This window comes from Gastrolobium bilobum, unplaced genomic scaffold (genome assembly GCF_033153095.1).
Source record: "Gastrolobium bilobum isolate Gb01-03AN ecotype WA unplaced genomic scaffold, APGP_CSIRO_Gbil_v1 utg6355, whole genome shotgun sequence".
Lineage (NCBI taxonomy): Eukaryota > Viridiplantae > Streptophyta > Magnoliopsida > Fabales > Fabaceae > Gastrolobium > Gastrolobium bilobum.
The window spans coordinates 35673-62701 of NW_026896066.1; the positions used below are offsets into that span (position 1 = coordinate 35673).

Here is a 27029-nt window from a genome sequence, read left to right on the forward strand (position 1 = left end):
ATTACAAAAAGTTACTTAATTTTACACTTTGCAACTTTAAACACTAGTTGAAATCCTATTGGTCCTTTGTCTTCCCACTAGCTTTGTCATCTTTCTCTACAACATTCTAGATCCATTCCACCCAAGTGAACCGTCCACCATGTGCAAGGATGACTAGGATTGCTTACTTGACATGTTCTACACCTTTAGACTTTCAAACCTTACAACCATTGGTCCATTTATTCAAGACTAGTCAAACCTTGATTCTTATTAGTTAGTCAACACTTAACTTTGACCTTTAAGAATATAAAACATACAAGGTCTCAAAGAATCAATCATACATCAAAAGTCATGCAAAGAATTCACAAAGTTAAGTTATGTTGCTAACTTAACAACTTTGCATTCAACTTTGACCTAAACCAACTTTCATTGGTTTATTAATTTTCCTTACTTTGACTTATTTTTAGAAATTAATCTAGACATGGTTTGATCATAATAATATCACTTTGAATCCATAGAATTTACCATAGAATTTAATTACATCACCAAAATCAACCTTTGACTTAACCTTGGTCAATTACCAAAGTAATCCTGATTTTTCACATAATGACATCTATGACCCCACATATACCTCATACTTATTTTAGGGTCCTATTAGACTTGTTTGGCATGAATTGTATTCTTAACTTGTTTATCATGTCAACTACATGATTTACCGTTTATTAATTCCTTGAATACGTGTTTAAATTCCACTTAAACACTTGGTTAATTCACTGTCATTTATTTGACAGTGATGGTTGTTATACCTAGGATCACTCCCCTTGAACCAAAAACCAAAACTGAAATTGGAATTTTACAAGATCGTGACCAACCCCTTAATCACTCTTAACCTAAACCCTAGGATCACTAAGCAGAACAACCTCCCTAAATTCAGAATTACAAAGAAAAACAAAGGAAGAAGAAGATTAAAGAACTTTCTCTCTATAATATCAAATTTAAGCATAACGCATGTACTTGGGTGATTCTAAGTCTAATGCATGTATAATACGTTCTCTTGTGTTTATAAACCCTAAAGCATGATTTTATAGCAACATAAGTCAGAGCAAAGAAACCAACTAAAAAAAAGAGTGAATTGGTAAAAAGAAGAACCACCACAATGGAGGAGAGGTGGCGATGCGACATAGAGGGAAGACCGAAGAGGCGGTGCCGCAGAGGAGGAACCACCGAGGTGAAGACGTGTGGGATTTAGATTAGCAACGGTTTTTTTTTTTTTCACAAAACGACGTCGTTTCGTATGAAATTAAAACAAAATGCAGTGACCCCCCGACCCCTCTGACTCGAGAGTCGCCAAGACCCGGCTGGATTTCAGGGATCAATTTGTATGTAGGGTCTAACTGTTGACCCGGGAGTAGGGGTCAAGTTTTAAAACACTGCTTATAACAAGTCTGATAATAATCCATCTAAATTATCTGGATATAACCAAATAATATGTATTTGATCTTCTTCACTAATATTTTTAAGAGAAATTTAAAATTTTAATTTTAAACTCGCCCGAACTCCAGATTAATTCATCGAAAAAAAGATGGGAGGGAGATATTAAAAAAATAAAAAAATATCCCGACATACAAGAAAAAGTCCGTGTACAAAGTGGGGTTGTCCCAAAAACAATGGTATGTGATTTGTGGGTACTCCACGTATTCGGATAAAGCACCCTCGGTGCCACGTCAGCATTTCCTTCTTTCTTTCTCTCCGTGTCTGTTCGAATACGCAAGCTTTTCCGCTATTTCACTGTTTTCTCTCTCTCCGGCCACCGAAGCTCAATTTTCTCTCGGATTCTGCATCCACTTCATGGCAGTTAAATTGCACAGCAGCAGCAACTTTCTACCGTTAAGGTGATCGATTTCTCTCTTTTATTCTCGTTTGTATTGCAGAGGTTACATTCTTGTTCGCTGAGTGAGTATGATGGACGCAGCTAGGTTTTCCTGATAGGTTACAATTGAAACGTTTTTTTTTCTTTTTTGTTATGTAGCATTCACCTAAACTGATTCAGCAAATTTGTAACGGTAATTGTTGTAGTTCACGAAGTGTTTACTTTCCTTCGGTTTTCCCTATTTTGGTTTTTCTCTTAAACTCTTACCTATTGCTGATTTAAAATGTGTGTTTTCAATGAAATGAAGTTTGGCATTATGCCTTATGATGCATGGTTTTAATGAAATGAATATGTGATATTACTAAGTTTGAGAGGCTACAATGGTATACTGGCATTTAGATGATACAGTTATATATTGTGGGTAAAATTAGCAATTTCTTAACTTTTTAAAGTCATGATGTAATACTTACAGACTTAGAATACAAGGTTACACCGCCCCATGAAATTGTGTGGTTGAACTAGTGCTCATTGTTTGAGTATTTATTGCATTCCTTTGAGGCTAGTTCTTGCGTATAATTCTTCTTGAATGTGTGTGCTGTTTCTAATTGCATATCATTTGGCAGCTCCTCGAATTGTTGGCTTTCGAATGGTTCCCCTTATGCAAGCAGAAAAGGGTCGGACTTGCATTGCATACTATTAAGTAAATGGGGTAGTTCAAGGAAGGGGTGTCTCATACAACATGATTTGTTATCGAACAGTGGTCATAGTTTGGTGGGCTGTAGAAAATGCTATTTAATGTTTTCGAGACCTAGAAGGAGGGTACATCTGTTCCCATTTGCCTCTTCTGACGATGGTGTAACTGTCAATGGAAGCCCCCAACCTGGCACCAGTACAGACCTTGAAAAAATGAGGGTGAAATTGAATAGGTCAGTGGAAGATGAAGACTTTTGTGATGGACTTGTCCAAGCTTTATATGACGCAGCCAGGGTTTTTGAGCTGGCAGTTAAAGAGCATAAATCGTACTCACGAGTATCTTGGTTTTCAACAGCCTGGCTTGGGGTAGACCAAAATGCATGGGTGAAGGCACTGTCATGTCAGGTATTATCATGACTTCTATTTGATAATATTATTTGGGTTATATCATGTGTAAATTATGACATGCATTTGTCATGTGAACATGAAATTTTGACAGACAGCCTTTGCAATAGCATGTCATTCTATTGTCTAACTCATGCAGCTTATACAGATATGTGCTAGATGAATTGTGAAAGGAAAAAGGATGACTATGTTTTATTTTGCATGCCTTTGATGGTGTTCTGACAAAAACATGCACCATTGTATGACAATATTCAAGCATAGTTATGGTTATGTGAAGAAGCGCTATGTAGCACTGATACCGACACGGGACACGTGACACGACACGACACTCCGACACGTTAATTCCAAAAAATATTAGATTTCGACACGTTAGGACACATTTTGATATTAAATAATATTTTTAATTATGTAGTGTATATTATATTTAATATTCAATAATTTAACAAAAAAGTGAAATTAAACTTATAATATTCATCAATTTTGCAAAGAAACATAAGATATCCCAAATATTTATATCAAACTCAATAAAATGGTAATCGTAATTCAAAAAATCTAATAGTTGGAACTAAAAACTCAACGCAACGCAACCTTTGAATCTTTTTTTGAATTTCTATAACGCGTGTTAGAGTGTCAGAGAGTGTCGAGAAGTGTCGGACACGACACGTCAGGATTTTTGAAGTGTCGGTGCTTCATAGAAGAAGCGTTCCCTCATTAGGCATGTACTTTAGGACATAAATATCATAGTTAATAGAACGTATTATCCTTTTCTGTTTTCAGTCAAAATCATTGAGAGCTACGTACACAGTGGCGGACCTAGGAAATTTTATTTATGTTTGCATACTTAGTGGTGGGGGTTTGGGGGCAGCACCCCCGAAAATAAAATATTAAAGAAATTTTTAAATGTATTATAAAATAAAAGAATATAAACAAGAAAAAAGAAAATTTTTCACGTATGTCAAGCTTTGCTATTCAACGCATATCTCATTTTTTGTAAATGCTATTTCAAGCTATTAATTATTTTTAAATGCTATTCACGTAGCAAATCTTGCAGTAGTAGAAATGGCTCACCAACTATTTGCATATATCAAGCTTTGCTATTGAAACGAAAAAAAAATATTTACGTGTGCACTTACACACATTGGCAACCATGTAGGTCCGCCAATGCGTGTCTGTGAGCTTTTTATCCATAATATGAGCTTGTTATTAATAAAAATTGTCTGCTTGATTCATCAGTAGAGCAGATGTACAGTATATCAAGAGGGCAAGAAACTAATCATCTTTCTTTTCTGCTTACTGTTAAATGCATTAGTGTGATGCAAATACCACTGCATTTGTTATTGGAAGGCATTATAACAGAACTGCAGTTCTCTCCTCCTCCTAGGCCAATCTGGTCGTGATATGACTTTTCAAATTATTACTGCATAGCTGCAGAAAGAATTATCAACATGTGGATTGGTTTTAGTTCATTGACTTATCTCTTTCTACCTATTTTATATGTTCGTAAGTAGGTGCTACTTTTATGTTTCAATATTTTGAAGTAATGTTTATCTTTTTTATCCAACAAATTGACCTCATGGCTGGCTTTAACAAATTTGGAGGGTTGTATTTAATAATTGTGAACTAAGAAAATTTTGATATGGCTCTTAAAAGAGACCCTTTATTATTGACAAGCAGGCAATTCAGTTTCCAGCTTTGGATAATTTAGCGTATCGTCCGTTTTTAGACCACCCAGGACTAGGGTCATTTGTCTTCACCTTCTTTACTACACATTATTTCTCTTTACAAAAATATCTTCCAAACAAACATCATTTGTATTATCAGAAGCATGTATGCTTTGTCACGAATGAATCTGGTTAATGTTTCTGCTATTGCCTTTGCTTCAAGAACTGTTACTATCCCATTGGTCATATTTCACTTTGACCTCATTGTTTCAAAATTTTCCAATAATTTATGAAGAACTGAGAAACAGGTTGCATAAATTCTCTCAGGCTGCTGTGTACTCCTTATTGCATGCTGCAAGTGAAATTTCATCCCGAAGTGATGGTAGAGACAGAAATGTCAATGTATTTGTTCAAAAGAGGTAGCATGTTGCTTTGTATTTTGGTTCATTTTTTTCTGTCTTTGGTATCAAACTTTAGCAAACTAAAACATGCCACCACTCATTTTTCAGAAGGAAATAGAAATTCTATGCTTCAACTTGTGTGAAGAAGTGTTGTAATAGCTGTACCAGAAATTTTTCATTAGATACTTAGGGGCCGTTTGGTAGAAAGATTTTTTTAGGATTCCTGGGAAACTGAAGGTGGTAATCTTATTTATCCACGTTTGGTATGAGAATTTTAAAATTTTCCCGAGATTTTATTTTGTGTGTAAATATTTTTGAAAATTCCATCCAAGAATACCACCCACGGGGTGGTATTCTTAAGATTTCTATGACAAGAAAATTTTAATATAACCAAATATAGTATCAAGAAAATTAACCCAATATTCCCGGAAATATTTTAGCCTACCAAACAACTTTTGGGTAACATTCCCGGAAAACTCATTTTCCAATCATATTCCTGAAAATCGTGATTCTCGGATAAAAAAAATTTCTCCTCTACCAAACACCCCCTTAGTTCAGCCGTTTTACTTTGTATATCATTGAAATATGTTTTCTATAGCTATTGTACATCTTAATGTCAAATTCTGAAGTTTACTATGTATATATATGCATGCACGTGCGTGTGTGTGTGTGTATGTGTGTGTGCATGTATACGTGTACATGTATATATAGTTTTCCTGATGAAATCTAAAATTTATGGAATATTGTGAGAACCATCTGGTTTGAATATATGGACTTGTGTTTAAGGTAGTAACTTGTGTTGTACCTTTCATATAGAATTTTATATCAAACAGACGAATTTTGAATATCATTTCAATTTTCTACCCATACACAAAATGATTGTATACTTGTAAACTATTTTGACTCCCTTCTAATCTTTGATTCACTGTTATTGCTCTGTTTCATGGTTGTTTTTCTTTTCTTTTCTTCTATATTTGTTTAGTTTTAATATTTTATACTACTCCCTAGTTGCTTTGGGACTAAAACTTGTTCAAATGTTTCATTGACCAGTTTGCTAAGGCTGTCTGCTCCCCTAGAGAGTTTAATCAGAGAAAAATTATCAACAAAACAGCCTGAAGCATATGAATGGTTTTGGTCAGAGCAAGTTCAAGCTGTAGTGACCTCCTTCGTTAATAAGTTTGAAGGGGATGGACGCTTTACTGCTGCCATTGCTTTGTATGTTCTCTCTTAACTTTTACTGCTCATTTCTTGTTCCTTCATATTATTATATTTATAGACTATGTATAAATAATATTTTGACTGAATTCCCAGGTCTGGAAAAAATATGGGTTTAAGTGGTGCAAGTGACGTATCACTTCTCCTGCTTGCACTAACATGCATTGCTGCAATTGCTAAACTTGGCCCAGCAAAAGTTTCTTGTTCACAATTCTTTTCCATGACTACAGAGATAACTGGTAGTTTGATGGACATGCTGGTTGGTATAATTCCTATAAGTCAAGCGTATAATTCTATAAAGGATGTTGGTCTGCAAAGAGAATTTCTTGTACATTTTGGTCCTAGAGCCGCGGCTTGTAGAGCAGAAGTTGAGTGGGGTTCAGAAGAGGTTGTTTTCTGGGTAAATCTTGCTCAGAGGCAGCTGCAGCAAGCTATTGACAAGGAGAAAATATGGTCAAGGCTGACAACATCTGAAAGTATTGAGGTTAGTTATGTTCAATTCCGAAGACAGCTTGGTTTTGACCCTTCCAGAATGATGATGTTGGATTGAATGTCTATGAATACATATTCAGTTGAAATGACTACACTTACAATTAAACTACCATACTGAGACCTATACTGTGCTTGAAATGCACTATTTTACAAATTCTTATTGATTAATGTTGTTATGGCCTTCTGTTTGTGACTTTAGTTTAATTGTATTGACATCTGCAATTCATACATTTTTGTTCCTGAAATTTGTTTTGTTTGGGTGGGCTGTGAAACAGAAAAGTATTTCATAATGTCTAGAAATAATTTTTTTTCCAATGTGAAATAATATACTTAAAAAGTTGAGCTCAGTTTACTTTCTATTAAAAAGTTTGAAGAGGAAGAACTTTATGTAAAAAAAATAAAAAGAATTAAGAGATGAGTTGAATTAAAAATAATAGAGCTAAGTCCGTTTACATTCTTTTATGTGCCTTGGGTGGGCTCTGAAACAGAAAAGTATTTCATAATGTCTAGAAATAATTTTTTTTTTCAATGTGAAAGAATATACTTAAAAAGTTGAGCTTAGTTTACCTGCTATTAAAAAGTTTCAAGAGGAAGAACTTTACGTAAATAAAATAAGGGAAAAAAGACTATCATTTAACAGGACACAAGTTGTGTCCTTTTAAATGATTTACACAAAGTATGACCGGTCATACTTTGTGTAAATCTGAAAAGCTGCTTTTTTTTTCTCTTCTGAATCACATTGCTGACGTGTAAAGTGAAAAAAAAAGCAACTTTTCAGAATTACACGGAGTATGACCGGTCATACTCCGTGTAAGTCACTAAAAGGACACAACACTTTTGAATGACACACACTAAACCCATAAAATAAAAAGAATTAAGAGATGAGTTGAATTAAAAATAATAGAGCTAAGTCCTTTTCCATTCTTTTATGTGCCTTGGGTGGGCTCTGAAACAGAAAAGTATTTCATAATGTCTAGAAATAATTTTTTTTTTCAATGTGAAAAAAGTTGAGCTCAGTTTACCTTCTATTAAAAAGTTTCAAGAGGAAGAACTTTACGTAAATAAAATAAGAATTAAGAGATCAGTTGAATTAAAAATAATAGAGCTAAGTCCTTTTCCATTCTTTTATGTGTTTTGGGTGGGCTTTGAAACAGAAAAGTATTTCATAATGTCTAGAAATAAATTTTTTTTTTCAATGTGAAAGAATATACTTAAAAAGTTGAGCTCAGTTTACTTTCTATTAAAAAATTTCAAGAGGAAGAACTTTACATAAAAAATAAAATAAAAAATGAAGAGATGAGTTGAATTGAAAAATAATAGAGCTAAGTCCTTTTCCATTCTTTTATGTGCTTTGTTGTGACAAAAAGCTTAAATTGAAAGTTGGCTTAGTGCAGGTTTTGGAGAAGGATTTGGCTGTATTTGGGTTCTTTATTGCTTTAGGCAGAAGTACACGGTCATATCTTTTGGCAAATGGTTTTGATACACTAGATGATTCAATTGAAGATTTCATCAGGTACAACTTTTGTTACATGTTGTTTCTAGTGTTAGAATATGATGTTTTTTATTGTTTTGGGAGTCTTGCTATGTTAGTAGTTTCTTTGCTGGGCTTATGCTACCTGTACTACATTAGTACTTGACCTAGATAATTAGTATAGATTGGTTTATTAGGTTTGTAACTTTACACACATCATATCAGCACAATAGTATCTCTTCTCTCCTTTCCATCAAATTCCTGTAACTTCTTCACCTTTCTCTTTAACTGGTTTTTGCTTTCTATGAATTCTTGTGCATTTGTTTATTTATATAACTATTTGTTATAGGTATCTGATTGGAGGCAGTGTTTTATACTACCCTCAGCTCTCATCCATTAGTTCATATCAATTGTATGTGGAGGTTAGTATTTGTGGCCATTCCATTTGACACATGATTAATAATTAAATTATTTCAACTGGTTGAAGCCCTTTAACTGCATAGGTAGTTTGTGAAGAGCTGGATTGGCTTCCTTTTTATCCGGGAATCACCAGCATTACAAAACAGTTACACATGCATAGAAGTAAACAAGACAATCCTCCAAATGCTGAAGCAATGCGCCAAGCATTTGATGTTTGCTCTCATTGGATGCAGAGCTTTATTAAATACAGTACATGGCTGGAGAGTCCCTCGAATGTGAAAGCAGCTGAATTTCTGTCAACAGGGTAACTGGAACAATGTTTGTTTATGTTTTAACAAAATACCAGCTTCTCATTTATTAAATTCATGCATGTACTTCTTTTATGTTAGGCACAAGAAGTTGATGGAGTGCATGGAAGAACTTGGGATGATAACGTAAGCTATGAGGCAAAGTCTGGATTTACTGTTTTTTGCATTCTAATAGGTTCATGCATATATTCATTGACACCGAGATTCAGGCATCAAAACTTTACATTTTTGGAGTAAAATAAAGGTCATGAAATCGTTTGATCTGAAAGCTGCATACTAACAATTGAAAAAGACCGGGGTAGCAACTGTAAGTTCTAGTCATATGCTTTTGCTGTAGTGATGTAAAAGCCATTCACAAAAACGTTTGGAGGGTTTTCGAACGTACTTCGTTGTTCTTGTCTTTGTGCTACTGGCTTTAACAACGATAAATATCAGCATTTGCTCAACTTTACTTTAGCTTTCACAGTAGACATTTCATTTCTTCAATATGAAATTTGTTACATTACAGAATTTTATCCTACAACTGTTACTGTGGTTGATAATTTACTTTCATTGAATAATTACCACCACATAAAAAAATTGAATATGGCATGTGGCTACTCTTCGAACAAGTGAATAATTGCATGGGGAAGAAAAAATGGATGAGCAAGAGTTGAATCTAGAGGCTATATTAACAACATTGAAGACAGGCGCACTGATTATTAAATTTGCATATTTTTCACGTCCTCTGAGGCGATGAAATTTCTTCTGTTATGTGAAAGCATTATGATATTCAGTATTTGTGACTCTTTGCCCCACAATCTTAGTAGTATCAAATGGATCTTGTCAATGTCCAAGACAATGCTTTAGAAAATGAACTTAGAGCTTGGTCAAGATATCATTACCTTTTACCTCTCTACATGATGAGTCATGGCTTTCATATATCATTATCTTGTCAGTAAGATTTGGTTGGCAAATATTCATTCCCTAGAAATAACAAAGAAAGAAAAGCCTATCTAATGGATATGGGTCCAATGGTCGTACTATGGTACTAAAGCATGCCTCTCTACCAGAGAGCTAGTTTTTCACCTGGACCCTCATTCAAGCAGTACAGATACCCATGCGAAGTTGCTAGTTAAGATGTTTCCAAGCTAGTTGTCTTGAACTGTGGAACATTTTTTTGAAGCTATTTTATACATACTTTGTATTAATAGTGTTTACTGGAATTCCATGGGTTGTGAAGCTGATTTTTAACTGAGTTTCTTATTCCAAAAATTGTGTCACTTCTTATCTTTATAAAATATAATGCAGGGATAAGATGTTGGAGAGTGATACCAAGAAAACAGTTGACAGACATAGATCTACAGTTCAGTCAACTATAAAAGAGTCAGATTCGTTTGATGAGGTTTGGTTCCCACTTTAAAAATTTGAATTTGATCCAAGTGCTACTTTCAAGTTTTTTAAATTAGTAATTACTAGGACTAGTGTCAAGCCTGAAAACATAGACCTTAAAGACTAATATGATTTTTTATTAAATACTATAAGGCTTCATTTGGTGTGCACTATCCTTCTATATGTTCAGTGTATAAATCAGATAGTAATATAACCTTAACCATATGGTTTTTTATACTTTATTTGTTGCATAACTACCTTGGAGCAGTGGTAAGGTTACTCTTTTGTGATCTGAAAGTTATGGATTCGAGTCTGAGAAATAGCTGCATAAAATTGGAAGGGTATGGCTGTGTACAATCGACCCTCACACCTACCCTCACAAAGTCAGAGAGCCTTGTGCATTGGGATTTTTCCTTTATATTTTCCATATAACTCCATCCAGTCTACGGGTCGAGACAAGGCTGGATAGGATAAAAACTAACATCATTCCCACTTTAACCTATAACACAATTAGCTTCAGCTCTGCGTGTCAACATTCACCAACTCTACCTCCAGGATTGCTACTACCTTGCCACTCCACCACCAGTAATGGTATAGAAGAATACTTGTAAAAATTTACTGATTTAATAATAAATCCTCAGCATTATTAAATGTTGTGATGCTACGTCATTTGTTCATATGTGCAACGTCATCAACTGTTAATGTTCTAATCCCTGTCTGCTGGTTTTCCCTAATATGCATGTATGCGGTGTGCCTAGATCCCAGCAAAAAATTGTATGTCTATGATGGAGCCTACTTTTATAAATCTGAAATTGCAGAAAACATAAATGGAGCCAAGCTCCTTACAAGATACAAGCTTCTTGGAAAATCTTTGGGGGCCAGAGGATAAGCCAAAAAATCTTCGGTTGGGGGATTAGTCTCGTCCTTTCTCTGGTTGCGAAGCTTAGTGCACCCACTGTTACAATGAGGGGCTAGCCCAAACGGGCCGTACCCCGAGAGCATGGTGCCCGGAGAAGGTTGAATGGGGATACCTCTTGGAAATGTACCAAAAAAAAAAAAATGCAGAAAATAAACCCAGAAATCTCAACTCCCAGAGATTCCCAATTTCCCCACTAACTAATTCTAAATTCATGCATACCCATACTACCACACTGCCTACCTTTTATCCTATACTTTAGGAATATTCTAGAATAGTTTCCATAACAAACTAACTAATTCACTACTTTTAGGCCCATGGCCCATCAATACTCCCCCTTTAAAATTCACCTTGTCCTCAAGGTGAGGAAAACAACCACCTGGATCCCATTGTTTGAAGCACCTTGACCACATTAGTAGCTTTAATTCCGTTTTCTTTCCATGAACCTCCACGTCTTCACTGCAGCATTTCTTTCTAAGATGAGCATTGCTCTTGAAGAGTAAATCCATCTGTCTCTGGTTATTAAACTCCAGCAACATATACCTGAACCTTGATACTCTCCATACAGCAGTAGCGTTGGTTTTTTTGTTGGCCAGCATGCCTCCACTTCCTTGGCTCATCATTACACTATTGCCTTGTTGGGTTCCTAAAGACCCCACCTCACTAGTATGGATACTAGTTTGTGTTGGACGAATTGGGCCCAAACCAACTGACTCTTTTGTGTTAGAAACATTGGGCCTGTTTTTTGTATTCTCCCCACCAACAGCCTTGTTGGGAAGTGTTGGATCAAACAGGCCTGGTTTCAAGTTGCTACCACGTTGGCCTTTCAAATCAGGGCCAATTAGACCAAACCTAGGGGCCATGTTGAGTCCACTTCTGTTGTCCTTATTTCCTAGTGTGGGTCGAGCCAAATACCCACCTCCAGATCTAGACCCGCTTCTTGTGCGTCCCTGGTCAAGCACGTCCAACCAGCAGTATGGCCAAATACCCACCTGAGCTCCTTGTGCCGCTGCCCCCGCCACCGTACGTGGTCGTTGCCACTGTTCGCGCGCAGTCTCCCTTCTGGTTCCAGATATGTTCACGCATCGTCTCCCTGTATCAGATCTGACTTCGTCTTCTTCTTCAACCTCTGATCTTTTTTCTTCGTGCGATTCTTCATCTTCTTCGCCTGTTGCTGGTGTTTTGTCTTCTGCTTCGCTGATTTGTTTTTCTTCATTTCTTTTTTCCTTCGCCTCTTGCGTTTTTTTAATTCCTCTTGTTTCATTTTCTTCCGTCTCTTCTTCTATATCATCTTTTTTTTTCTTTCTGCAACGTCATTGACATCCACTCCTACTTCTATTTTGTCCACTTCGATTTCTTTTTCTTTTTCTGGTTTGATTTTATCTTTTTTTTCTTTTTCCTCTTCTTTCTGTTGTTCTTCATCCTCCTCTACCAAACAGATCTCAGGTATATATCTCTCTATGAATGCCTTCTCAAAGTTCCTCTAGCTTGCGGTAAGATTGAACCATTTCCAACCTTGATACCAGTTGAATGCACTCCCTTTGAGCGCTCTCACAGCTTCAATGTATTTCTGATCTTCATTGATTCCTTTGATTTGGAAAAAATGTCCCAAATCAATTAGCCATTCCCAAGCTTCGTGATCTCCTCTTTCTCCAAAGAATTTTGGAACCACTGTAAATCTGTATTTCATTTTTTTTTTTTCAAATCTATGGATCAAAGAGCACTCCTAGGATTGTAGTGTTTTGATACCAAATTGATGGAACCTACTTTTATAAATATGAAATTGCAGAAAACATAAATGAAGCCAAGCTTTTTACAAGATAAAATGCAGAAAATTAACCCAGAAATCTCAACTCCCAGAGATTCCCAATTTCCCCACTAATCAATTCTAAATTCATGCATACCCGTACTACCATACTGCCTACCTTTTATCCTATACTTTAGGAATATCCTGGAATATTCTAGAATAGTTTCCATAACAAACTAACTAATTCACTACTTTTAGGCCCATGGCCCATCAGTCTACTTTCATCCTTTATGTTTCAATGTTGTATAAATTACATAATCTTCATAGCTAAACATATCAGTATTATTACTTCGTACTATAGATTGATCCTAATCCTTTTGTTTTGAAGTATCATTTTCTTATTTATGCTTTCTCTTTGGCAATTATTTTCAGGCATTGAAAAGTGTTGAAGAAGCTGTGATAAGACTTGAAAAGTTGCTTCAAGAGTTGCATGTATCAAGCTCTAGTTCTGGAAAAGAGCATTTGAAAGCAGCCTGTTCCGACTTGGAAAAAATACGTAAACTTAGGAAAGAAGCGGAATTCCTGGAGGCATCGTTCAGAGCAAAAGCTGATTCTCTGCAAGAGGTACCCCTTCATCTCCTCTATCAACACCCTTTTTCAATTCTTTGGAACAATGCATCATGGATATCTACCTTGAAACCACCTTAGCTAATGTTCATTTTGTATGTTAATGTCTTTTGCTTGTTTTCCCTGAAAGTAAGAATCTTCTTTTTCTTTTTCTTCCTCCAAATAATTTTGTGGCTTTAATATTGTTATATATCTTGTTGTAATAATGTTATATATCTTGTTCATTTGTATTTGTTGATAAGAGTAGACTGACTGATCAGCATAGACAGGAAGGGATCCAGAAATTAACTAGTGATGGGGCCAATTATAGAAGGTAGTAAATGTATAATTTAGTATTTTAAAGATATAATTGATATTACATTTGTCCTCTTTTATAGGAGACAATAAATTGGTTCCTAAATGGCAATTAATGTCATTATTTTTGTCCACTGAAAGTTTAATTTAGCAAAACTTGAAGGACCACTTTGACGGTCTTCATTTACATTGAAGGGCCATTTTGGTACTAACAAATAGAGGACCAATATGATGTCAAATATATGTTTAGAAGATCAAAATCAATGTTTACTCTAAAAGTTAAGATATTTATCATACATTTGTCAAAGTTAAACTCAATGCTGTCAATTTGTGTGTGTCTCTTTCAATAGAAACTTATTTTCTTTATTTGTTTATTGAGTTAGAAATAACCTATAAAATATTACATACTTATTAACCTAATGGCTACTTTAATAGGTGACCAATCACATATTAGTGCAATGGATATGTATTTGACATGAAAGCAATACTTGTAATTAGTAGGAAAGACAACGTTGTGGATTTTTTATTTTATTTTTTTGTGGGGTGGGGGGAGGGGGAGAGAAAGTGCTCTCACTTCCCTTTTTAGATGTATCTGTGCATAGATCTTGACTTCTTGAGCTTCTGTATTTACCTCTTTGCTTAAAAACGTGGTAAATATTGGATGCAACTTTAGTATTATGCTTGGATAATGATTTTTGCTTCTTGCCATGACATTTAATCTTGCTATTTTTTTTTTCTTCAAAATGAAGTGCTATTGGTTGTACTCAAATTTATCATTTCCTTGCAGTCAATTCATCATTGTCTTGCTTGACTCCTATGTATGCTATGCTAGTCACATGTTTTCTGCTTTTGAGAATCTCTATATTTTCTTGTCGATGGTATTTCTATTGCACTCATTCAGGGAGTTAATAGTGGTCGGACCTATACATCAGCTGGTGAAGAAGACGAGTACATGAAAGGGAAAACCAGAAAGAATGCTAACGTTAGGGTGGACAGGAGCAAAAGGTATGAAAATCTTATGATAAATTTAAGGTTTGCTTATTTTCATATTTATTGACTGGTTTCTGAAAAAATACAATTGCCAGCTGTTAACATTTTTTTTTTTTGGGGGGGGGGGGGGGGTGGGGGTAAATGTTATTTCCTGTTTGTTCTTAGATTTATGTAAATGTTACACGTCTTTTACAGAAATGTTGGAAAATCTCGTGGATTCTGGAGCATCTTTGTACGTCCTGTCACCAAAAAGCCTAGCCTGGAGTCTGATGTGGACGCTAATGTATGCAGTGTCTTCCTTATAATTTGCTGTTATTGTGTTAAGATGAAATGAATAGCATAGGATGTTTGTCGTAATCCTGTTTTATTATTCTTATATGTTCTTCAATATTTGTCTCCTTGTCTAATTATAATGACTTTTGAATTATTGAAATGAGAGTAAAAAATGAATGTTTGATTGGTAGCATAACAAAGACTACAACAACAAACTTGCTTTTGAAATTCTTCACCAAATACCCCAAAAAGTGGTCGACTGTTGTTAACTTCAAAATCAATTTTGCAATGTCAAAATTGTATAGTAGCTAACAACATCATTTGTTTTGCTTGGAGTTGTATTACCTAATAATCACTCTTTAGAACTGGCACTATGCTTTATTGGCTTTAGTTGTTGAGATAATTATCTGCTCTATTCAAACAGGTGGATAGTGTGCGGGGCATTGAGTAATGTTAGGATATTAGATATGATATGATTAGATATGATTAGATATGATTGGATTCCGTCTTATCCGTAAATATTCTGACTGTATTCTGACTGTATTAGGATTAGGTTTGGGCCTTTCACTTAAGCTCATTAGGGTCTCTATATATTGTAACTCTCTGACACAGATCAATACACAACATATTATTCTTCTATTATTTTATATTCAAGTTGGTATCAGAGCACTTTCGTTCTGGGAACCCTCGCTTCCGCTTAGAAACCTTGTTTTTGCTTTAAAACCTAAGCCCACTGCTTAGGAGTCCTCTTTCTTGCCGTGCGTCCTTCTGGCAAGCCTTCTAGGGCTGTAAACAGCCTCTGAGTGATTTTTCCAAACGCGTCAGCACCTCCGACGGCCACCGGAATCACCGCCCGCCGTCAGAATCACTGTTCAGGCAACCAGAGACTTTTTCCGGCGACTTTTCCGACCAAACTTCACGCGATCAGGACCCTCTCTTCCCGGCGACCAGGTCTGTGGTGGTCCGGTCAGCAACGCATCTCCCACGCGCCGTCACGCGCCACCTGTCTTCTCTGCGCGTGGGCTTCACGCGCCACCTTCTGCCGGCGCGTGAGCACTATTCCGGCGGCTTTTTCCGGCCGGTCTTGGACAGAGAAGCTCGCCTTCTCCTCCCCTTTCTGGATCTGTGATTGTTTCTCTGTGGGTCTGACCTTAGACGCGTGGTTCTTCTTGATTGGATATCGTTTGCCTTCGTTTACGACTTTTATATTTTATCTTTAAATGGCAGCAGCATCTCCTGATCTATCGGAGGTTAACTCTCCTTCTATTGTTGCAAATATAGCTCAGTCAGACAATGCATCATTTGGTTCAGGTTCGGACTATGCTGCACTCCAAACCCCTCTCAGGAAGGCTTCTCCTCAGTCTCAGCCTTGTACTGGTAATCCTGTTGCTTGTGTTTCTCATTCTACATCACTTGGCACTTGGATATTTGACTCCGGTGCTACCGATCATCTCTGTGGTAATAAGGAACTCTTTACATCTCTTACTTATTCTGATCATTTACCGTCTTTTACCCTTGCGGATGGAACCAAAGCCCCAGTTCGTGGGATTGGACAAGCTCGTCCGACCTCTACCTTGGCCCTGACATCTGTCTATTACATTCCTGGCATCCCTTATAACTTAATTTCTATTAGTAAGTTGATCCACTCCCTCACTTGCACCATTACTTTCTCTAACCATTCTGTTTCTGTGCAGGATCCGGGTACGGGGAAAATGATTGGAGTGTGTCGTGAGTCACGAGGGCTTTATTATTTGGATGTGCCTCGTCCTTCAGTAGCATGCTCTCTCACAGAATCTCCACAACTTATCCACAGTCGCCTTGGTCATCCAAGTCTTTCAAAGTTGCAGAAAATGGTTCCTCTTTTGTCCGGTCTTCAGTCTTTAGATTGTGTGTCATGTCAACAAGGGAAGCATACACGCTCCTCTTTTGCCAGTCGAGTCAATAAACGAGCTGATGCCCCTTTCTCTCTTGTTCATTCAGATATCTGGGGTCCAAGTCGTACCTTGTCTGTCTTAGGTTTTCGGTATTTCGTTACCTTTATTGATGATTTTTCCCGTTGCACTTGGACCTATTTAATGAAAAATCGTTCCGAGCTATTTTCCATTTATAAAAAGTTTTCTACTGAGATCCATACTCAATTTGGTGTTTCTATTCGTATTCTACGTAGTGATAATGCTAAGGAATATGTTTCTATTGATTTTTCTAATTTCTTGGCCACACAAGGTACTTTACATCAAACTACTTGTCCTCACTCTCCACAACAAAATGGGGTGGCTGAACGTAAAAACAGACATCTCATTGAAACTGCCCGTACCCTTCTTATTCATATGCAGGTTCCCCTTCACTTTTGGGCAGATGCTGTACTCATCTCTTGTTTTCTCATCAATCGCATGCCTTCATCTGTGCTCCACAATGACATTCCTCATAATCTATTGCTTCCAGATGTTCCTCTTTATCCTCTAACTCCACATGTCTTTGGTTGTACTTGTTTTGTTCATGATCTCACTCCTGGTAAGGATAAGTTAACATCCAAAGCCTTTCAGTGTATCTTTCTTGGTTATTCTCGTCTTCAAAAGGGTTATCGTTGTTATTCTCCCGACCTTAAGCGTTACTTAGTTTCCGCTGATGTCACTTTTCTTGATCAACAACCCTTTAATTCTATCCCATCTCAGATGTCACAGGTTGATCATGTACTTCCTGTCCCTTTTCTTGACTTGTCTTTGCCAGCTGCAGGTGCTTCTATTCCAGATGAGCAACCTATTGCTTCTATACCTGAGGACCGTCCACTTCTCACCTATCAGCGTCGCAAAACTGTGCCTCCTATCGACTCGACTCTTGCTGACTCATCGCCCACTGCTGTTGCTTCTTCCCCTCCGGATCCTTCATCAGAGACTCTTCCCATTGCTCAAAGAAAAGGTACACGTACTACTCGTAACCCTTATCCTCTTTATACCTTTTTGAGTTATGACCGTCTTTCTTCACCTCATTTCACCTTTGTTTCTAGTCTTTCTTCTATTTCTATTCCTAAGACCACAGGTGAAGCACTTTCCCATCCAGGGTGGCGCCAAGCAATGCTTGATGAGATGACTGCACTTCATTCCAATGGCACTTGGGACCTTGTTTCTGCTCCTCCAGAGAAGCCTATAGTTGGTTGTCGCTGGGTTTTTACTGTGAAAGTTGGATCTGATGGCCATATTGATCGTCTCAAGGCACGTTTAGTTGCCAAGGGTTTTACTCAAATCTTTGGCCTTGATTATAGCGATACATTTTCTCCGGTCGCTAAGATGGCGTCAGTCCGCCTCTTTCTTGCCCTTGCTACTGTTCGTCACTGGCCACTCCTTCAACTTGACATCAAAAATGCCTTTCTTCATGGTGATTTACAAGAAGAAGTTTACATGGAGCAACCACCTGGTTTTGTTGCTCAAGGGGAGTCTGGAAAGGTGTGTCGTCTTCGGAAATCCTTATATGGTCTCAAGCAGTCTCCTCGAGCATGGTTCAGTCGCTTCAGTTCTGCTGTTCAGGCGTTTGGCTTAATCCGCAGTAAAGTTGACCATTCTGTGTTTTATAGGATTACATCTCCTGATAAGTGTATCTATTTGTTAGTCTATGTTGACGACATCATTCTCACCGGAAGTGATCAAGACGGAATTCGTCAGTTAAAACAACATTTGTTTAGTACATTTCAAACAAAGGACCTTGGGAAGCTGCGTTACTTCTTGGGAATTGAGGTGGCGCAATCCAGACAGGGCATTTCTATCTGTCAAAGGAAATATGCCCTGGATATCCTAGAAGAAACTGGTATGTTGGGGAGTAAACCAGTTGATACACCTATGGATCCTAATGTCAAGTTATTGCCCGGACAGGGGGAGCCGTTATCTGATCCTGGACGTTATCGGAGGCTAATTGGGAAGCTCAACTATCTTACTGTGACTAGGCCAGATATTTCTTTCACTGTTAGTACGGCTAGTCAGTTTCTTGATTCCCCTTGTGATTCACATTGGGATGCTGCTGTGAGGATCCTCCGATACATCAAAGGAGCACCAGGAAAAGGTTTGTTGTATTCAGATCAGGGAAATACAGAAATTTGTGGTTATTCAGATGCTGATTGGGCAGGATCACCCTTGGACAGGCGCTCTACTTCTGGCTATTGTGTCTTCTTTGGAGGAAACTTAATTTCGTGGAAGAGCAAGAAACAACCTGTTGTTGCTCGATCTAGTGCAGAAGCTGAGTATCGTGCAATGGAAAATGCTACCTGTGAGTTAGTCTGGTTAAAGCAGTTGATTCAGGAGCTTCATCTTTGTGAACAGAAACAACCCATGACACTCATCTGTGATAATCAAGCTGCGCTACATATATCCTCTAATCCTGTCTTTCATGAGAGGACCAAACATATAGAGATTGATTGTCACTTCATTCGAGAAAAGATTCAGTCAGGAGAAATCAAGACTGCTTTCGTCAACTCCTCTGATCAACTAGCGGATGTTTTCACTAAAGCTCTTAGAGGTCCTCGGGTTGAATACATTTGTAACAAGCTTGGTGCTCATAATATATACGCACCAGCTTGAGGGGGAGTGTTAGAATATTAGATATGATATGATTAGATATGATTGGATTCCGTCTTATCCGTAAATATTCTGACTGTATTCGGATTAGGTTTGGGCCTTTCACTTAAGCCCATTAGGGTCTCTATATATTGTAACTCTCTGACACAGATCAATACACAACATATTATTCTTCTATTATTTTATATTCAAGTAGTAATATGGACTTGCTATCTTGTTTGCAGGAAAATTACATTGAACAGTCTACACCAAATGTTGGGGTTGTAGACCAAGAATCCAATGAAATCCAACGTTTCGAGCTTTTGAGAAATGAGCTAATAGAACTTGAGAAACGGGTTCAAAGAAGTGCCTATCAATCAGAAAATAATGAGGTGTCCGAAACATTCAATGGCTTACAATTTTATGATTTTTTTTTAGTGTACAAAATTTTTGCTTATTGATTATAAGGTTGTAGCTTATAAATTTTCTTGCCGGTTACAGCTGAAAAATTATTTATAAAGGGGTAAATATAGATTTCTGAGACTATCTGTCACTTTTGGCTTGGGATACATGTTTTGTTGTCTTCATCAACTTTTCTATGTTATCTTTATTTGATCTTTTTTGTGTTTCACTAGTATCAATTCAGGATATAAATACCATACCATTCACCTACAATCCACACAAACAGGGATATCAAACTTGATAGATTTTTATGCAAGTATTATTTGAGTTCCAAAATTTAAAAATGAAGCATTTGTTCTGTACTTACTGTTAATTTAGACTACTGCATCTATATCTATCTGTCCTTCTGCTTAAGTTTATTTTTCCCTTGACCGTTCATTTAGATTGAGCATTGTGTAATGTGTTTGCAGGATTTGGTGGTTATTGATAATGGTGCCCGTTATAGTGATGATGCTAGAGGCGTTCAGATAGCCAGGGTTCAGAAGACAGAAAGTATCCTAGAGAAATCTTTTGGCAAACTAAAAGAAACAGGAACGGTATGATTTAGTATGAGGCTTTTTTTATTTCTTTTTCTCTTGGAAAGATTATCTTGGTTTTTGAATTCACCTGCATTAACGCATCGATCAGATGAAGCTGACTACTCCACCCTCGCCTCCCCGTATGTCCTGTAGAAACTGAAAAATATGGCTGGCATAACATTTGTATAGCGTCTCTGATAATACTGACAAAGTGGCAATATCCCCTATTCACCAATAAATTTTTTAGAAATTTGAAGTTAAGTCCTGTTTTATTTCTTGTCTCTTAACGTGTGAGATCTGAAGTTTGCTACTCTATAAGCAGGATGTCTGGCAAGGAACTCAACTCCTCGCTATTGACGTTGCTGCTGCCATGGGTTTGCTTAGAAGGACCCTGATAGGGGATGAATTGACTGAGAAGGAGAAGAAAATACTTAAAAGAACCTTGACAGACATGGCTTCAGTTGTTCCTATTGGTGTTTTAATGCTTCTTCCAGTGAGTTGAACTCCTTTTTTATTGTTCTCATCTACTATATCTGCATAACATGTCCTGTTCTGGCTAGAGAAGTATACTGTTGTTCGTAATTGAAAAGATCCATTAAAAGTAGGTTAGGGTTCCAAATCATTATCTTGTTTAAATACGGGTCAAGGTGACCTGATCTATTTAAACCCCCACTCCCAGGTTGGCAATTCAAAATAGAAAAAGAAAATAAAATTGTTTAAACAAATCATGTTCAACATGTAAGTTTGTCTTACAATTGAAAGGAGAAAACTGATTTCTAAGTCAAAATGTTCAAAGGGTTACATTATATATTGATGAGATCTTGGGATGCACCATCCCAAAAGCTAGCTCAAAGAGTGGGACTATCCAAGGCCTTATAAACCCCAAATTAGTTGCCAATACAACCAATGTGGGACTCCAAGTCCCATACCTTGCAAATGGAACCCAACATTCCACCACGCTTCCCTAGTGCGTGCCCCCATGCACACTCCACGTGATGGATGCTCTGATACCATTTAATGAGATCTTCGGATGCACAACCCCAAAAGTTAGCGCCTATGATGCACGGACACTGACACGAGACACGACACGACACGCCGACACGTTAATTCTAAAAAATGGCATATTTCGATACGTTGGGACACGTTTTGATATTAAATAATATTTTTAATATATATAATATAATTTATATTTAATAGATATAACAGTCCATAATAAGTTATATAACCAATCAAATATTCAAATTTCATAACATAAATATAAACAAAAATAATTTTCCGTATCTTGTTAATTTTTCATATCAAATTTCATAACAGAAAAAAATTAATTTATAAATGATTTTTTTTATTTTTAGTTAATAAAATAAAATTAAGAGAAAAAAAAAAACGTGTCCCAGCGTTGACCACGTGTCGGAAAAAGTTGACTGCGTGTCGGAGAGTTGACCACGTGTCCCAAAATGTTGACCGCGTGTCCGAACGTGTCGGAGCGTGTCCGTGTCCGACACACACAATTTCAAAAACAAAGCGTGTCCGTGCTTTGTAGGTTAGCGCAAAGGGTGGAAGTGCCTAAGGCCTTATAAACCCCACATTAGTTGCCCATACAACCAATGTGCGACTCCAAGTCCCATACTTTGCAAATGGAACCCAACATACATAGACACTAATGGTTCTAAAAGGATTAAGGGAATAAACCCAAATCCTATAATAAGGAAACACTAATATAGGAAATACAATAATTACAACACTCCCCCTCTAGTTGAACTTGCTAGCAAGTTTTTAAAAGGGTGTTTGGTAGGAGGGAAAATTTTTTTTCCCATGTTTGGTGGGAGGAAGATGAAATAAAAAGGCAGGGAAAATTTGTTTCCCGTCATTTGCATTTACACAACAAAGTGTTGTCGAAGATTACCACCGATGGGATGGTAATTTTTTTTCCCAAGCGGTGGGAAATGAGTTGCACCTTTCCGAGACAGGAATACCCTCTTGTTGCCATTTCTGAACCTCTTCATTGATCAACGATGAGGTTGTTGGGTCATCCGAATCATCAAGAACTTGAATTAACAACTTGGATTTTGGTCAATCCAAATTACAAACAGTGCCAATTGATTGCTTATAAACCTGAAAAAACACATCAAAGTTAGATCAACATAACAGAGAACAACAAATAGATAAAAATTAATTGTATTGTATCTTACCTCTCTCTCATTGCACATGGGGATCTGAAGTAGCACCATAGGAAAAAAACCTTTCTCCGAAGACTCAAGATCCACATCACCAACTTTAGGAACAGGTTTGATTTTCTTAAACCGGATCCAAAAACAACCAAACCATAGGACCAACCTATCTAAACTCTGAATAATAAACAACACAATACATGCATTGGCGAGGAACTGAAGAGGGGGAGCAATATACTCCACGCGAATCAAAACCCACTTCGAATAAAGCCAATCGAAAACACTTTTGACCCCAAATGATGATGCCCACAAAGAACCTAGTCTCTGGGAAGACCCGATGATGGGTAGTTTTGTAATTTCTGTTTAGATTCCTATCAATATTTTATAATCAGCCAAACATAGCATCAATAAAATTAATCCAATATTCCCGGAAAAATTTTGACCTACCAAACACCTTTTAGTAATTTATCCTGGAAAAAAAATTTCTCACCATATTCCCGGAAATCTTTTTTTCCCGGTAAAAAAATTTTCTCCTCTACCAAACGTCCCTTAAAATCTATTGGTGTGAAGCCCCTTAGTCAAGACATCAATTAATTGACGATCAGAAGGAAATGTGGACTGTTGAGGAGTGTTCACCAGGTGAGCGCATGAAACATATCCTTGTCTGAAATGAATTGGACAAGAGTTGGTTGATGTACTTTGTCCCATTATAAGATGTTAATCATTTAATACTTTTACCAAATTGTGTCTCAATCATGTTATAAAATTGGATAAATGACTCTGGTACTTCTTACTTGTCTTCATAAAAATATATATGTTAATCGATCAATAAGTGAAACAAATCACTAGCATTAGAAAAGCACGATGCACTTTTAAGGCCCCATACATCAGAATGAATAATAGTAAAAAATTTAGTACATTTTATTGCACTAGAAAGAAACGACATGGTGTTTTGTAAACTCATATACGTCGCAATGAAAGGACTTAGTTGACTAATGCAGAAACAAAGAAGGAAACATTGACTTCAATAGACTAAATGGCGAGTGCCCAGGCACTTCAAATTGTAGAAGTCAGAGATTCTAGAGTAGATGGGTAACGAGTCATTAATAACTAATCCTTTGTACCATTTGCAGCATGCTCTGGAATGAGATAGTACAACCCACCCTATTCCTTATCAACTCAAGTCATCCTTCAATGGTGAAATCCTGAGTAACACAATGAGTAGAAAAAAATGTGACATTATAATTCAAGTGAACTGTAAACTTATGTGCAGAGATAATAAGATTGGTTGAGGAAATATGAAGAATATTTTTTAGAAATAAGGAGAGTTAAATCTGAATGTTATCAAAACCCAAAATTGATTTATGAGATCTATCAATTAAGGCTATAGTGTGGACACCAAGGATAGAATGGTAAGAGAGAAAAGTGTCAGCTAGACAAGTGATATGATTGGTTGCATCAGAATTCACAACCCATGAATTTATCAAATCAGCGCAAGAAGCAAGAATAGATGTAAACTATGTGTTCTTACCAAACATAGCCAATGAATACATACCAAGGAGCTTAGTGCAAGTATCATAATGGTTCTAAGTTGCTCCAGCTCTTCTTGTTGAATAGTCACATCTAAGGTTGCCTTACTAAGCTTCTCCAAAACCCATTGCTTCACATGAAGGCGAAAGCATATGTCTTTTGTGTGTCTAGTCCCCTTACAGTAGCTGGACCAACGTCCCATGGATGAAAAAAGAACGAATAGTCACAAAAAGTAGCAAAAATCAAGAAAAGGGGGGTGTTAATCACCACTTAAGTTTTTGGAGGCCCCAAACAGATGAACAGGTCTAGTTTGAGCAAAAGAGGTCTTGGTTAATGAGAGCTTCTGAGCTTGAGTAGTGAGTATCGCATACCCACGACCCAAATAGTGTCGGATCGAAACTATGAGGGCATATCTAAATTGAGGACGGTCGGAAAATCCTGGATGAGGTCAATTAGAGATGAACAAAAGCTTCACGTGCCATCATGCTCCAATAGGAGGAGGCACGTGCAATGGCCGATGACCGTGGGATTTTAGGGAGAGTCCAATCTGGATGGCACAATGCTATCCCTGGGTTGTTAGAGCTAAGCATTAGCCAAAAAAGTGGTCAGTCGAAAAAAGGAGACGTGATTGAACCTTGGAGACGCATTGCTTGGTGGTTGGGGGTGAGACTTGTGTAGAATTGTAGATCGAAGAATTCTGAGTGAGATGGTAGCCAGAAAGATTGCCGAAATTTTTTACCGGTGGCTGCTAGTGGCGGTGAAGTGACCGATCATCATTGGGAAAAGGGCCGGCAATGAAGGCACAACAAGGCGAGCCAAAGGCCAAAAAAGATCTATGCTAGCAGAAGCAAGAGTCTCCTAGATCGAGAGTCTAATGCCAACTTGAAAGGAAAAAATTGAAATATTTATTTGTCAAATCAAAATATACAAAGGGTTACATTATGTATAGAGACTATTGGGCTTTGTGGAGCGAAGGGAATAAACCCAAATCTTATAATAAGGAAATACTAATCTAGGAAATACAAAAATTACAAATATTTACAACACTTATTTTATTACTATTTCTAGTTTTCAAGACTTTTCTTTAATCTATTGACTCTATAGGCATGGTAGATGAGCTCGTTTAACCCACCAAACATATGTCAGCCTGTCCTAGCCCATTGAGAACAAACCCGGGTTGGGTCAACCGTGCTGGGTTGGCTGATTGATAGTCCCATAATAAGATATAGATGTATTAGAGAAGGGTGGCCTAATGCACGAGGCCCCTAGCTTTGTGGGGGGATCAGATTTATGTAGCCTTACACATTGATGGGAGAGGTTGTTTACGAGATGAGAACCAATGACCACTAAATCATGACGGAAGCAATCTTTCCATTGTGCCAAGGCTCAACCTTTGAAGATATAGATATTATTCCTAGTAAGAATTAACTTTCTTTAAAACTTAAGCTCTTAGGTAAAGACTTATGGATAATTTTGTTACATCCCTAACATATCTTTTCTCACGCAAGGGCTATTTGAGCTTGAAGCATGGGCAATGCACGAACCTATTATTTCCATGGGCTGAATTTCAACTTTTGATTAAAAGAATGAGCTAGGATGAAACTATTGACCGCATAATCAAGGAGGCTCCAATACCCTATTTATGACCAACTTTCCGAAAAGTTAAAACCCTATTCATGACCAACTTTCCTAAAAGCTAATACCCCATTTATGAACAACTTTATTATATTTCTAACATAACCCTCACACCAAATCCCTTTGGCTTAAAGCATCGACAATATGCATGCCCACTTTTACCATGTGTTAATTTTTAATTTTTTTTAATTTTTTTTAATTTTTTTTGGTAAATTAGAAGAATAGAGGTAGCAAGGATTAAACTCCTAACCACTTAGTCAAGGAGGTTTTAGTACCATCTCAAGAACCAACTCTCCCAAAAGCTTAGCATGTCTGCCAAAGACTCATAAATGGCTTTAATTATTATATCACCAACATTCTCTAACTTATATTTTTGAATCAATGGTCTATATCTGTAATTATTGATCCTGCATAAGTGAGAGATTCTTGCTTCTTCCAATTTTTTTTTTTTTTTTTTTTTCTCAAATGACTCTTGCTCTGCCAAACATGGTGTGATCAATTAATTCTTGTTTTTCCCCCCTTTGATTCTTCTGCCGTTTATAAATATTGAAGTGCAAGAATAAAATGAAGAACTTACTGCATGTAGAAAATGCATAAAAGATGAAAAAAATGAACTTGTTGCTATTTCATAAACTTCTTATTTCTGTGTGTGGTCAATTAATATTTTCAATATTCGATGTGGTTCTTTCCTTCGACTAGTGGTCCAGTGTAACCTACTAAGGAAGACAACGCTTATTTTGCACAGGTTACTGCAGTTGGTCATGCAGCCATGTTGGCTGCTATTCAGAGATATGTACCAGCTCTGGTATGCACATTGTGACTGGTTGCTGCTACTTTCCAATCTATTCAGATGTTGATTCTCCAATCATTACGTCATAACAATTTGATATGCCTTCTTTCTTGCAGATTCCATCCACTTATGCACCAGAAAGGTTGGATCTCTTGAGGCAACTTGAGAAAGTGAAGCAAATGACAACCAGTGATACGGACTTGGATGAGGAAGTGGATGAAGTGAAATGATCAGAAGCAATGCAGATGTATG

General features: G+C 37.0%; 1 protein-coding gene across 1 annotated transcript; it reads left to right on the forward strand.

Annotated features, from left to right (window-relative positions):
* Window positions 1–1769: 1769 nt before the first annotated feature.
* Window positions 1770–27029, forward strand: LOC133297577 (uncharacterized). The gene is made up of 18 exons (XM_061496744.1): window positions 1770–1871; window positions 2473–2947; window positions 4936–5027; window positions 6060–6224; window positions 6321–6708; window positions 8111–8229; window positions 8537–8609; window positions 8691–8911; window positions 8997–9041; window positions 10206–10299; window positions 13382–13573; window positions 14772–14875; window positions 15056–15143; window positions 19920–20066; window positions 20547–20672; window positions 20977–21147; window positions 26733–26792; window positions 26894–27029. Exons 1-18 carry the CDS (start codon window positions 1828–1830, stop codon window positions 27005–27007), a joined length of 2718 nt encoding a protein of 905 aa, XP_061352728.1. The 5' UTR covers window positions 1770–1827; the 3' UTR covers window positions 27008–27029.

What these genes read in the sequence shown, in the direction of transcription:
- LOC133297577 (XM_061496744.1), top strand. Translation starts at nt 1,828, where the DNA reads ATGGCAGTTAAATTGCACAGCAGCAGCAACTTTCTACCGTTAAG. An exon ending in TGAAGGCACTGTCATGTCAG is followed by an intron (nt 2,948 to 4,935) that starts GTATTATCATGA and finishes AAATTCTCTCAG; the next exon opens with GCTGCTGTGTACTCCTTATT. An exon ending in GCTGAATTTCTGTCAACAGG is followed by an intron (nt 8,912 to 8,996) that starts GTAACTGGAACA and finishes CTTTTATGTTAG; the next exon opens with GCACAAGAAGTTGATGGAGT.